General features: G+C 33.7%; 2 protein-coding genes across 2 annotated transcripts; both read left to right on the forward strand.

Annotated features, from left to right (window-relative positions):
• Positions 1-1,448: 1,448 nt before the first annotated feature.
• LOC120280430 (serine/threonine-protein kinase ATM-like) lies at positions 1,449-9,498 on the forward strand. Its single transcript, XM_039287274.1, has 18 exons — positions 1,449-1,640; positions 1,749-1,857; positions 1,949-2,092; positions 2,497-2,658; positions 2,753-2,948; positions 3,184-3,340; positions 3,445-3,587; positions 3,666-3,750; positions 3,844-3,947; positions 5,503-5,601; positions 6,207-6,263; positions 6,498-6,579; positions 7,463-7,546; positions 7,842-7,883; positions 8,057-8,127; positions 8,521-8,569; positions 8,787-8,858; positions 9,391-9,498. The coding sequence occupies exons 1-18, from the start codon at positions 1,449-1,451 to the stop codon at positions 9,496-9,498; spliced, it is 1,956 nt and encodes a 651-aa protein (XP_039143208.1).
• A 1,609-nt stretch (positions 9,499-11,107) lies between these two features.
• Positions 11,108-12,175, forward strand: LOC120280431 (serine/threonine-protein kinase ATM-like). The gene is made up of 3 exons (XM_039287275.1): positions 11,108-11,694; positions 11,800-11,868; positions 12,002-12,175. Exons 1-3 carry the CDS (start codon positions 11,182-11,184, stop codon positions 12,173-12,175), a joined length of 756 nt encoding a protein of 251 aa, XP_039143209.1. The 5' UTR covers positions 11,108-11,181.
• Positions 12,176-12,376: the final 201 nt, after the last annotated feature.

Consider the following 12,376-nt stretch of genomic DNA (forward strand, 5'->3'; position numbering starts at 1 on the left):
ACTTTTTTAAGATTATATAATATTTATATTGTTCTTATTTTATTAAAAAGATATACTAACAATAATAAAGATCATAGAGATACAAATTGAGAGAGAATTTTTTTTTTCCATTGGTAATGAAGAATAATAAAGTAACATCGACTTGTATTGATACAATATAACACAATAGGACAACAACTCCATATAAAGATAAACAATATATCACTTTCATATAAAGATAAACACGATAGACTAGTTGTTCATGTCTCCTCTCCTATCGGTGGGAGTCTTGTACGTGTTTTCGGTTTAGTTTTTTGTTTTTGCTTTGATGTTCTTTGTTTCTATCCACGTATATTGGATTTTTTTTATTCGGGCTTTTTTCTAGTAATGCAAGTCACCTTTTAAAAAATAAAAATAAAAAATAAAAAAATTAATGTGATTAGTAGATAATAAACTCTTAACAGCAAGGCTAAAGAAAACTAATATGTGCAAATTGATTAACAAAGAGCAATTTTGATGTGATTAATACAGTGATTAAACATTTTATAAGGGTAAATGATAGTAATTTGCAGTTTAGTTGATGCAACATTTAGTTTTTATCATTTATTTATTTTTTATTCGTTTAATAAATATAAACAAATTTTGTTACTGTTATTCCCAAGTGAAACCTTCTGGTTAACGGTGACAAAAATTTTAAAAGCTCATATGAGCAAATCGGATGCGGATCCTTTCTTTCTAAATCATAATGTTGGGATCCACTAAAAAAAATTCTCAGTATACGGATCCTTAAATATATACATTAGCTTGATGGTTTTATTATTTCAAATGAATGATTTATTATTACAAAATGGATCCTTAAATATATACTACCCGTTTTCATATCGGATCTTCATTTGTGACTGGATCCGCTTGTCATGTTATGGTAGTAGACCAACGGTCTCATTTACAAACCAACCTCCATTTAAATATAATATCTTCAAGATGCTGATAATATATACTCATTGTGACAAGATCTTTGTTATTATCACAACAAATTCATTTGATGCGCATAAAATCCACTTATATTTACAAAATCTTCTAACTTTGGCATTATAATGGCACATGAATCGATTCACATCAATCTTCTACTCATTATAATTTTTTATTTATTTATAAAATTAATAAATAATAAAACAAAATACAAACAAAAGTAAAAAAATACACCAGTTATAATATATTGACTTTTCTCGTGAGAATAAACTCTTGCCATGCAATTCTGGAGGAAAAAATAAGAGGTATATCTCATATAAAACTTCGACAGGGACCCTCTCAATTATCCTTTTACATGTTATAAATTAGTTTTTTTCATCATCACAATATTTCAACGTTTAAATTTTTTCAGTGAAAAATTCAAAAATTCAAAATAAATAAATAAATAAATAAATAAAAAAAATATATATATATATATTGACTGGAGAGTGGACAACGTTATGTTCCCAAATTTCGCCTTCGCTCACTTCCCGCTCTTCTTCCTTCTCTCTCTCGCTCCCACTGCTCCTCGAAACCCTAATCGCTCACATCATCGATGGTCGTCTGAGCTTGATTTGAGATCTATGGCCAGCTCCAGAGATGTTCAAGATGTCATCTCCAAGCTTTCTTCTGACAAAGCGAAGACCCGAGACGTATGCTTCTCTGAAACCCTAAATCTATCTCTCTATTCTCTTTGATTTGTTTGTTGTTTTCTAATTCTTTTTGATGTCTTTATCTGTTCTTGTGTTGATGGTTTCCAGGAGGGTGTGAGGCTTCTGAGTAGCTGGTTGGAAGGCGAGAGATTGATTGGATTTTGCAAGCTTCTTGGTCGAAACACTGCTAAGATCAAGGCTGATGAGATGCCTCATGGTTATCTCGATTTCTTAATTTTTTTTTTTCTGTTTTTGTATTGAATAAAATTGGATTGAAATAATATTGGACCATTTTGTTGTTTTCTCAGCTGAAACTTGGCCTTTTCTACTCACACTGCTCATGAAATGTATAAAGCTGGAGATATCTTCGAGCAAGAAAAAGCAACCGAAGTTGCTATATGCCAAGACTCTTAGAATTGCAATTCAATGTGCAGAAGATCCAAAGCTCTCAGGTTAAAGTGTTTTTGAATCGCCATTGGCTTTAGTGCATGTTTTCCTTTTTTTTTATTTTATTTACTGTTGGTAGTTTTTTTTTTCTGCCCCTACGGTGAATTAGATATGATTATATTTAAATTTAAATCTACTATGAGGACATTATTATTGTTTTCAGGAAGGAGGGTTAGTTAATCTATTATTTTCTCTAACTGAACTTGGCATGTTTGTTTATCATCTAGGATTCTAAATGATGTATATATATGTTATTCTGCCTTATCATTTTGGCTTATTGAGCTCTGTAGATACAGTCCTTATTGTTAGTGGCATGTTCCATGATGATTTTGAGCTTAGCCATTTGATTTGATTTGTTTTTATTCAACCTCAATTGGAACAATGGCCTAAGATGTCCATGACTTTGTAGGCAAAAGGCTATCTATTTTCCATGTTGCTAAAGTGCTGTTCAGTCACATATTGGAAGTATTAAAAGATGCTCCTATTTTCCAAATGGAGTATAATATCATTCTTCGTCACCTCCTGGCTGTCAATGAGTACCGATATCAGATGAGGAAGCGAGTTTACTGTAGTGAGCATCTTTTAGATGTGTTTTGGTGGATCGCTTCTAAATTAATAGTGTATGCGCTTTCCAATGTAATGCCTATTTGTGTTTTGATTGCCAGGTCTAGTTAATCTTTATATGAATAAAGTGGTCTCATCCATTGGAGTGAAATTAACTGCTCAATCTGGGTCCAAAGAGGAAAGTTTCCGTTGTGTCCTGATGCTTCATGTTCTCTTGGAAAATCCTCCTGGAGATTTTCCAGACAACATCAGGGAGGATCTTATTGATGGTTTTATTGGAATTTTTGCCCATGTAAGGTATGGTTTTATTGGTATGTAAGAAATTCACTTGTCTCACATATAAGCAATCATTTCTATGTTTGTTTCTCTCTCACTCTCTCACGCTCTCTCTCTTACTCTCTCTCTCTCTCTCTCTCTATATATATATATATATATAAATGTATATATATATATTTGATTTTTGAGGTTTTAGGTCTCTATTGTTGGTGACAATACTTCTATTGGATTCTAATCTTCTTGAATACATATTCAGGGATGAAGGAAAGATTTCACGTAAACTCATGGATTGTGTTAATACATACTTGTTGAAAGATGGGCCAAATCTCGGATGTAGAGCTAAAGATATTCATGCTGCTTTACAAGGGTTTTTGTTCTCTTTCTGGTTGACCACTCATGATCGAGGACTAAAGGTGCTGAGCTATTTTTCTTTTTAACATAGTTTCTTTGTCAATATCCTGTACCAACAACCCAAGTATAGCTTTGTATTTGATCTGTGGAAATTCTTCTATTGTAGAATTCATTCATTCTTTATGCAAGGATTCAGCTAAAGCTTGGGAGAAGTATTTTAGATGAAACTGAACTAATTGGGCAACTTCTTGATGTTATCTCCAAAGAGCTGGACCATAGCTCTAGTATTAGTAGTGGTGCAATTCCTCGGTGAGCATATTTCCTTCCAATTGATTCTGTCGCAAAATTAATCATGGTGTCTGTTTGTGCTAATGATTTGTTGTCCAGGACTGATATATCAAAGGATGAAAAGATTGGGAATTTGGGAAGCCAACAAGGTTTAATTGAGCTTGCGGCCACAGTTTTTTATCAGGTCTTGTATCTAATACTTCACACATTCGTCCTTCCAAGTCTGCATTTTATTTCTTTAGTGAATTGTTGTTATAGAAAATTTATTTTCATCTAGGCTTGCATGGGTTTCACAAGGATTTCTTGCCAAGGGAAGCGATTGAAGATGGAGGATGTTGCGACTCGTCTAAAGGATGGGCTCATGAAAGGTTCAGGGGTTTGGTGAGAATTCATACTGGTTATTTTTTATCCTCTTTGGTGGCATAATTTAACTTTCTTTGTTCCTCTTAAATTCTTGTTGACTAAGTATCTCTATTGGTTAAACCAATGCTTGCCACCATTTTTTTTTTTTTTTAAATTTTAATTTTGAGTCTTCACCCATTATTTGCCCTGGTACAACAATCACTTTGAACCTTTTCCTGGTTAGAAGCTCTTTCTTGCTTTGTTATCTGTCTAATGTGGCTAATCTGAATATCTGTTTTCTTGCTCAACAGCCATCTATTTCATGCTTAAAACTAAAGGTGGTTCCTAAATCTGTGCATATTCACAGTATATACTTCTTAAGTTTTGAATTTTACTACACATGGGAATTTATATATAAATCCTCAAGTATGTAGTTGTCAAGAATATGATCTTTCTTAACTTATTTTGCTTAATTAGATAGCTTTAAACCTGCCATCTGTTGTGGACCTTTCCTATGTTGCTTTGCTGATTTTCTCACTTAAATGATTCTTTTTAAGGCATGAGTTTTTTATGCTTTATTACAATGATAACATTGGCAATGATAATTATTGTACAGGTCCCTATAATTGTGTATTTTCTGCCTTTTTAGTCATTCTAATATTTTTAGGTACAATTAAGTCCTCATATTTGTCGAATTGGGTCGTTCTAGTCCACAACAATATTTTTAGGTACAATTAAGTCCTTGCAATTTATACTTCCCATCTACACAGCAGACTAAAATGATCTAATTCGACTAAATATAAGAACTTAATTGTACCTAAAAATATTGCAAGGACTAAAAAGCAAAAAGTACATAATTACATGGACTTGTACAGTAATTAAAATATTATTATAATACATTTATTTATTTGAATCATGATTGAAATTTGATACAATGTCTTCACACTTCAATGACTTCATGTTTTTTTCTTGTCTAGGCTTTGTGCAACACTGACTTCATTATTTTTTCCTGGGTTTGAAATTTGTTCAAGGGCTGTATGGCCCAAATTTAACACTATCTTCTATTTTAGGATGTTTCATGGGAAATGGTCTTTGCTGGAGACAATGCTTTTATTCCTTGTAGTATGAATTCTGTGTGTTGTTTTGCCACATCAGGTTTTTCTTCTAGTGGATGTGGATGAAGTGACTTTGAGTGCTTTACTGTCTGAATTCTAGTTAGTTCCAACATTACTTGGGAGTTAAAATATTTTCCCTTGTGGTTTATCCAAAAAGTTTTTCTTTCAAAAGATCAACGTACTACCAAATATATTGTTATAAAATGTGAACGTAGTGTCTAATATGAAACACTGAATGTTGTTATCTTGTACAGGTTTTACAACTAATGCATCTTTTTCTTTGTATTTTGATTCATTCCTAGTTTTCTGTGATTGAATTCTTCATTTAGCCTAACTTCTAAATATCATCAAAACTTTATTGGTTGCATTGACTTGGAAAATATACATGATAGTATGACATTAAATTTTTCCATTTGAAATATTTTGTATATCCGATATGGTTGTTAATGTGTGCATTTGTTTTCATCCCTGTGCTACAGGACTGCTGCATTTTACTTTCTTATTCACAGCTATGGCTTACGTCTGGACAAATCTTTACTAATTGACTGGTTTCAAGGTGCATGTGAAGTTCTGCAAAGGTAGTTTGCTATGTAATCAGATTTTAGTTGTCCTTAGTTTGTGATGCTTTTTAGCCCTTGGTTTTTGAATTGTGCATTTGCTGCTGGGTCATTTATTCGAAATAATAATTTACACAGGTAAATATGACATTTATAGTTATTCTTTGTTTTTTTTTGGATTCGTGAACTAAACTGCATAGCTGGCTTGATATGCTTGAATTGAATTTCTGGTGAATTTTCTCAAAGCAATTAGAAACACAGTTAATCTTATTTGATTGTTTAAGAGTGGCCTTTTTATGGCAAGGTGAAAGGCTTGGCGTGATTTTGCATCCAAAAGATGATAAGTGATCTTGGTGGTTTGTTCATATTTATGTTGAGTTACTTGAAACCCAGGCTCCTATCTTGCTAATACTTTGTGTTCACTGGCCTGATAGATGCTTTGAGTCCAAGTACTTCCTGGTTGCACGCATGTGTATGTTGGTATACTCGTGCCATGTTATTGTTGTATTTATATTATATTTCTGCCTTATGTTGGTCATTATGGATTTTCTGTATGGATAATTGTGATTATGTAATTCCTAAAAATTGTTCAATTTTCCTTATTTTTTGTTTCTGTGTGTGTACAGGATTTTGAATGATTCAAAGACCATGTATTCTCATGATAACATTTTGTGGCTCTTGTGGTATAGCTTCTCACCTTCTTAGTGATTATAAGTTGCTCATTGTTACGTTGATCCATGTTCAGTTCTTCTTAGTAAATGGATTTCATATTTATAGATTTTGTGTGATGTTTAATTGACTTCCTCTATTCCATATGCATGTTTCATTGCATCACATGGATTTTAAATTTGAACTATTCATTGGCACAACATCTCAGTTCACAATCCAATTGACATTTCTTGAATCCATTTGCAAAGGACTTTTCAGGAGCTTTTATTTGTGCTTTGTCCCAGTTCAGATGAGCAGCTTCCACAACATCTGTGTTATACTTCTGGCGAGGTATCAGCACTGAATGTTTTAATTCCTATATTTACCTTTTTTCCATGTAACTTATCTAGGAGTATTGAGGTTTTGACAATTGCTTATGCAATATAATTAAATTGAACAATTCTAATTGGTTGATCTCAATGTGTGAGAAAAAATTTTCAAGGACATGGAAAATTAGAAGGCTGTGGCAATGTGAGAGATATTTAGGCTTAGTTTCTGATAGAGAAGACGATTTGCAGAATGTTTTAAGAGAAGGCTGTTACTGTATTATATTTAACTTCCATTATTGTGCTGGACCCTTACTAGATCAAATTATTGGTGAGTATGACTAGACTGCTCGATTTTTCTGTTTTTTTTTTTTTTTATTGTCTATCTTGATGATAATACATTTAGCTTTAGACTTCATTGTCATGGTGATGACAATGTTCAGTTGATTTTCTTTAAGGAATAAGCTTTTGAAATTTAACTGCCCTGTTAGCCCATTTGGTTGGTATCCCATGTCCCATGTATGGCCTGGTAACATTTTCAACTGTAGTTCAATACCTAGCCTTTTCGAGTTTTGTCTCCATCTTTCTACTTGGTTGTTTGATAATCACTTCCAATTAAGTATAGGATAAGTTGTCATTATTTCTTGCTTTTTGATGGATTTAAGGGTTCATTTGGTATTAGTTAAGGTTAAATCTATGGACCATGGATTAGGTTGCCACATTAAATTCACATGGATCTTCATAGGCATTTGCATTTCTTGTGGATTCTAGTTATTTGTTTCGGTCCCATTCACCCTTGCATTGATCACTCATCTAATGCTAATCATGGATCTTTTGTCTGTTGCAAACCTTATTTGCAGGTATATCACTTATTTCCTACTTATTTTTTTTTTATTGCTTCTTGGCAGACTGCTAAGATTCGAAATGCTTGGCATGTCATATGGAGCTGTCTAATGCATGGATTACCGATGTTTAGCAAGGTTGCATCAGTAGTGAGTCTTCTTGTCTCTCTTAACTTGATTAATGAACTTCTTCGCCCTTTTTTTTTTTAAATTTTTTATAAGATAGTAGTTTTCATAAGATCTTCCACAAGCATTTTCATCTTTTGCAATAATTTGCACTTCACCTGTACTGTTATCCAGTTCAAATTCCCTTGTTTGTCCTAGGAAGCATCTTTCTAACAATTTGAAATTCATCCTTATTGCTTATTTGAAAGTTACTATACTATCATGGTGACTTGTTGTACTTATCCTTTTTCTGACATGCTGTGTTTTTATGCATCCGCAGGCTGATGCTGCTTTAACACTACTTGGCAATATGACTTTAACAGTAATTTCCTCTCACTAATATTTTTCACCTCTCATCACTTTTCTAGATCTGTTTCTGTTCGTATTCTCAATAAGTGCTTTTCCTTCCTATTAGGTCATCTTATTAACACTTGTATTGTCCATTAATTATTCTGCTATTTTTTTCACATTGTCAATTCGTACTTTATGTTTTAGGAGCAAATAGGAGCAGCTGTTGTTCCTCAAGATGTGTGGAACCTGCGTATTTTTAATAATGTTCCGTCTCTGTAAGTATTTGCTTTTATATTGACATGCTCTCTCAAAGTTTGTGGTCTGAGTCTAACTGCTTCTGTTGTCAAGTGCCTATACAAAATGCAATGCATGATTGGATACCATGATGCATATTCTCTTAATATTGATGATTGTAAGCTTAACTTCTACTGGCAAATAATTTGAAATTGTCATTAGGCTATATTTTGAATATCACGCTCCATGGAATTGTTGCGTTTTCCTTTTCAAATTTCCATGTGTTTTATCTTGGCTACTTTTCTAACTATAGTGATGTCACATCTTGTCAATTATGCGGCATTGAGAATTGATATGTTGTCATTGCAATAAGTATGCAACTTTCCAATTAGACATTGTTAATTGTATCTTTGCTTTTGATGAATTTGCTCCAGGTCAGCCTTGTATTTTGTTGCTTGCTATTTCTCAAAAACAGGTGTCCAGGTATTTCTTTGGCTCTTTTCCTGAACAGGCATGCATAGTTTTTATTTCTGGAATTACATATCATGAGTTTGAATTTTTTCATGCTCTCTCTTTAATCATTTCTCACAAACAGAAGTGTTTATAAAGCATTTTCCACTTTCGAATTGATATTTTATTTTGATTTTTAGTTTTTGAATATGTTATAGTAATTGCTTTTTCCTTCAAAAATATCTTACAGGGTGATCTTCAAAATGTTATTTATCTTAGGAAAAGCTTATTGCAAGCCATATTGGATTTGGTCAACTTCAAGGTTTGCTCTCGATTGTGTTTGGATAATCTAATGTTATAAATGGAATATAGTTTTGCTCAATGATATAAGTCACAGCATAATTTTTTTTCTTATTTGTAACTAAAAACAAACATACGAAGGTGCAAATTTTTGATAAAAATGTTTATAATTCCTTCGGAGTTTGTGAATGTTCTTGAACGAATTGGAGTCCTGATGTTTCTTCACATGTAGTGTTGTCAGCACAGAATGCCTCATTCTGCTCTGCAAAGGGATGCTTCATTATTTATATTCGTTGATAAATACTTAGTTTACATTATCTCTAGTCAAAATTACTAGGTTTAAGTGCATGTTGGAACACAATCTAGTTCTTCTAGGCATATTAGTTCTTGAATGATCTTGCAAAGGAAAAAGAAGTATTGTTTGGTACGGATTCTGTGGTTGACTTTATTGACTTAGATGACTTTTGATTCTGCTCATTTTCCTGTTTACCCTTCATTGCTTTCTTTCTTGTTCTAGCTTTGCTTTAAAGACTATAAAGCTTTGTTTGTTGTAGGAACCTGCCAATCTTAATGAGCAATCTGTCTTGCTAAATCCCGGGCGCCATTTGTTTTCTCTGCAGCTGTTGTGCTCCATTTCGTTTCGAGATAAAGTAGGTGAGTAAGAGTGTTGTCAGGAGTGTAAATCTAAGCATTATCATTTCAAAACCTCTTGGTAGTCACTGCGAGTTTTCTTTCAGCTCTGCTATGCTGCGTTGGATAGGTAGTCACTGCTAGCACTCTACATGAAATCTTAGAGTGTTCGACAAAAGCTTTAGCAGAAATCAAAAATGAAACTACAATTCAGGTGCGTCTTTTAGTGCCCTGTCAAGTTTATTCTTCATTGTGCTCATAATGTCTGTTGGGGTTTTTTTTTAAGGTCCAAAGTGAGCATCACCATACTGTTCGTCTCCCAAGGCAGATTTCCACAAACCACTAGTGGTGAAAGTGGAGTGAATTCCTATCTTTGGGACTCATAGTTTCTGATGGATGTGAGAGGATGAGCTTTGTCACATCCCTGATGCACTCTATGTCTTTTTGTGCAATTTGCATAACTTATGGCTCTATTTTCAACCAGGTGTCGTTTTCATGTGTTGATAGTTTCACGTCTTTCTCAGCTCTTTTTTGTTTAAATCTTAGAACTTATAACTTCTAGTTGGGATATTCAGCAGATAGGCTTCCCATTTCTAATGCTTATAGACTAATTTTTTTATTTTATTATTGCATATATGGAATGTTTTATTTGCTGATTGTTTCACATTCTTCTCAGCTTTTATTTATTCAAATGTTTTGTTTGACTCCTACTACATGGGAGGTCTATGTGCATGATATCATGCGCTACAGTGCCTCCTTGCAGTGGCTGTTCTAGCTAGTCCTTGCATCAGTCGTGTTCTTAACCACTTGGTGCAAAGTGCATCTCCTATCCACTGGGAGTAGAAATGATAGCTATGATTATCACTTGGGCCAGTTGATTGCATTACAGTGGTATTGCTACTATTTCAAATCAATGCTTATGAGTTCCAGGTGCTTAGGGCTTGGCCTGTATGCTGCTTGTTCGTGGAATTCATGCTTGTTTGCGTGTTAGATCTTTTTCATTTTCTACTCCCTCCTTAAAAGGGTCTTCTAGCTTTGCTTGTAGCTATATGCTCAGCATGCTGTAAAGGCTTTTGTCTCCAGAAATTCACACACACTCAACCAAATTCCTGGCAGACTGTTCACAATACTAAGAGGAAGACCTATTGACCCACCATTATGAAGTATTGTAGTACTTGTTTGTCTTTCAGCCCAGACATAGATGCTAAAAGTCATTGCTGTCATATTACGTAGAAATCATGGCTAATTATGAGTTATAAGAAAAGGGCTAAACCAACTACGACTTGTTTTACATTTTATATTACACAGAGACTGCTTTTGAGTTAAAACTGGTGCTCATGTGTGATTGTATTGTTAGGACACAAGTCATTAATAACCAGCTTCTCCATGTCACTTCGGGTCGTGTTTTCAAAAATAATAGAAAATCCATCTGAGAAAGGAACTTTGAGAGAAGCTTCATCTTAACTTAAAGCGCTTATGCACTTGCTGGTAAATATTCTACCACCTTTCCTGGTTGAGCTGCAACATCAATTTATTGATTTATGGGTTTTTTTAATACACGACTGTAAGTGGATTGAGGCACTGATATTGGTTTTAATTTCCTTTGCTCCTCTTTTTGCTGATTACTTTGTATTCATTGCTTTTGCAGCATAAAAGGAGATAACAACTTGTTTATTAGTAAGGTGTCACAGTATATTATAAAGTTGCTGGATCATATGACATCGATCATAGAGAAGTATAATGAAATTCATTGTAATAGTTGCCTTGGTTTAAGCTCTATTTTAGATGCAGTTGGATTATCATTATCATCCCTTCAAGGCTTTCTGTCCGGTCCGCTTTTTCCATATTGTCGAGATACGAACCATAAACTACTTGGAGGATTTCTTCAAACAATTGAGAAGCTATTGCTGGCTCTAGCTAAACTGTTTCCAGACCTTTCTAGGATTGATATGACAGATTTATCTCTATGTACTTTGCCTTCACCTGAAAATCATAATCCTGTGGGTGAACCTAGTGCACAGATTATTGATATGGAGTTAGATGCGACTGATGATTCTAAAGATGCAGAAGCTTTGGCTGTTCGAAGCAGTGATACTTCAGTTATTTCTTTGTCTCCTCAACAGTTGAGGATAGAAATAGTAAAAGCTTGCTCATATTTTTTCCCTGTTTTACCTATCTTTACATGGGAAGTTTTGCTTGATCTCATGAGGAAGGAAAATGATGCAGAGGTCAGTTTATCTTCATCTTGTAATCTTTTGGTTGTGTTTCTTATTGAATTTCGATCTTGAGGTATGTGTGAGTAATGTTTTGTGATGATTTTGCCCATCAAGCAGGTTTTGCAACCTATTCTATTCAATCTTTGTAAACATTTTCCACAATCCACTGGAAGTCTTTCTAAGTTGGTACATTGCAATCTCTCTTATAAGTTTGTTAAATTCATAAGTTCATCTTCAGATATTGGAACATTAATTGTGAGGCAAGCTATTTGTCAAATCTCTATCTATAATCTGCTTTGATATCTTTATTTCTGTGTAGGTTAATGTAATAAACAAGATGATGGATACCAGTTCAAGTCTAAGCTGTCATTATGCAAGCATGCTATCCTCTTCATGTGCTTTGTTGGAATCGTTAGTTCTTTCCAGTTCTCATGACAAGAAATGCGGTGAGGAAGTGGTCAATAATGATGAGGTATGGTTTGTTTGCCTGTAGTTAAGTATTGCATTCCAAGTGTTCAGGACTCAGTGGTTGAATATATTGTCTTTGTTACGTTTGCTCTAATTAGTAATTATTAACACTGTATTTATGTGGAATAATTCATATCTAATACTAATATGCAAATGCATGGGTCTGTTTTGTTGTGCTAAAGTATTAGGTGTTGTTTCCCAAATGCTTTGAGAAACTCTGTGTGAT

This window comes from Dioscorea cayenensis, chromosome 17, assembly GCF_009730915.1.
Source record: "Dioscorea cayenensis subsp. rotundata cultivar TDr96_F1 chromosome 17, TDr96_F1_v2_PseudoChromosome.rev07_lg8_w22 25.fasta, whole genome shotgun sequence".
Lineage (NCBI taxonomy): Eukaryota > Viridiplantae > Streptophyta > Magnoliopsida > Dioscoreales > Dioscoreaceae > Dioscorea > Dioscorea cayenensis.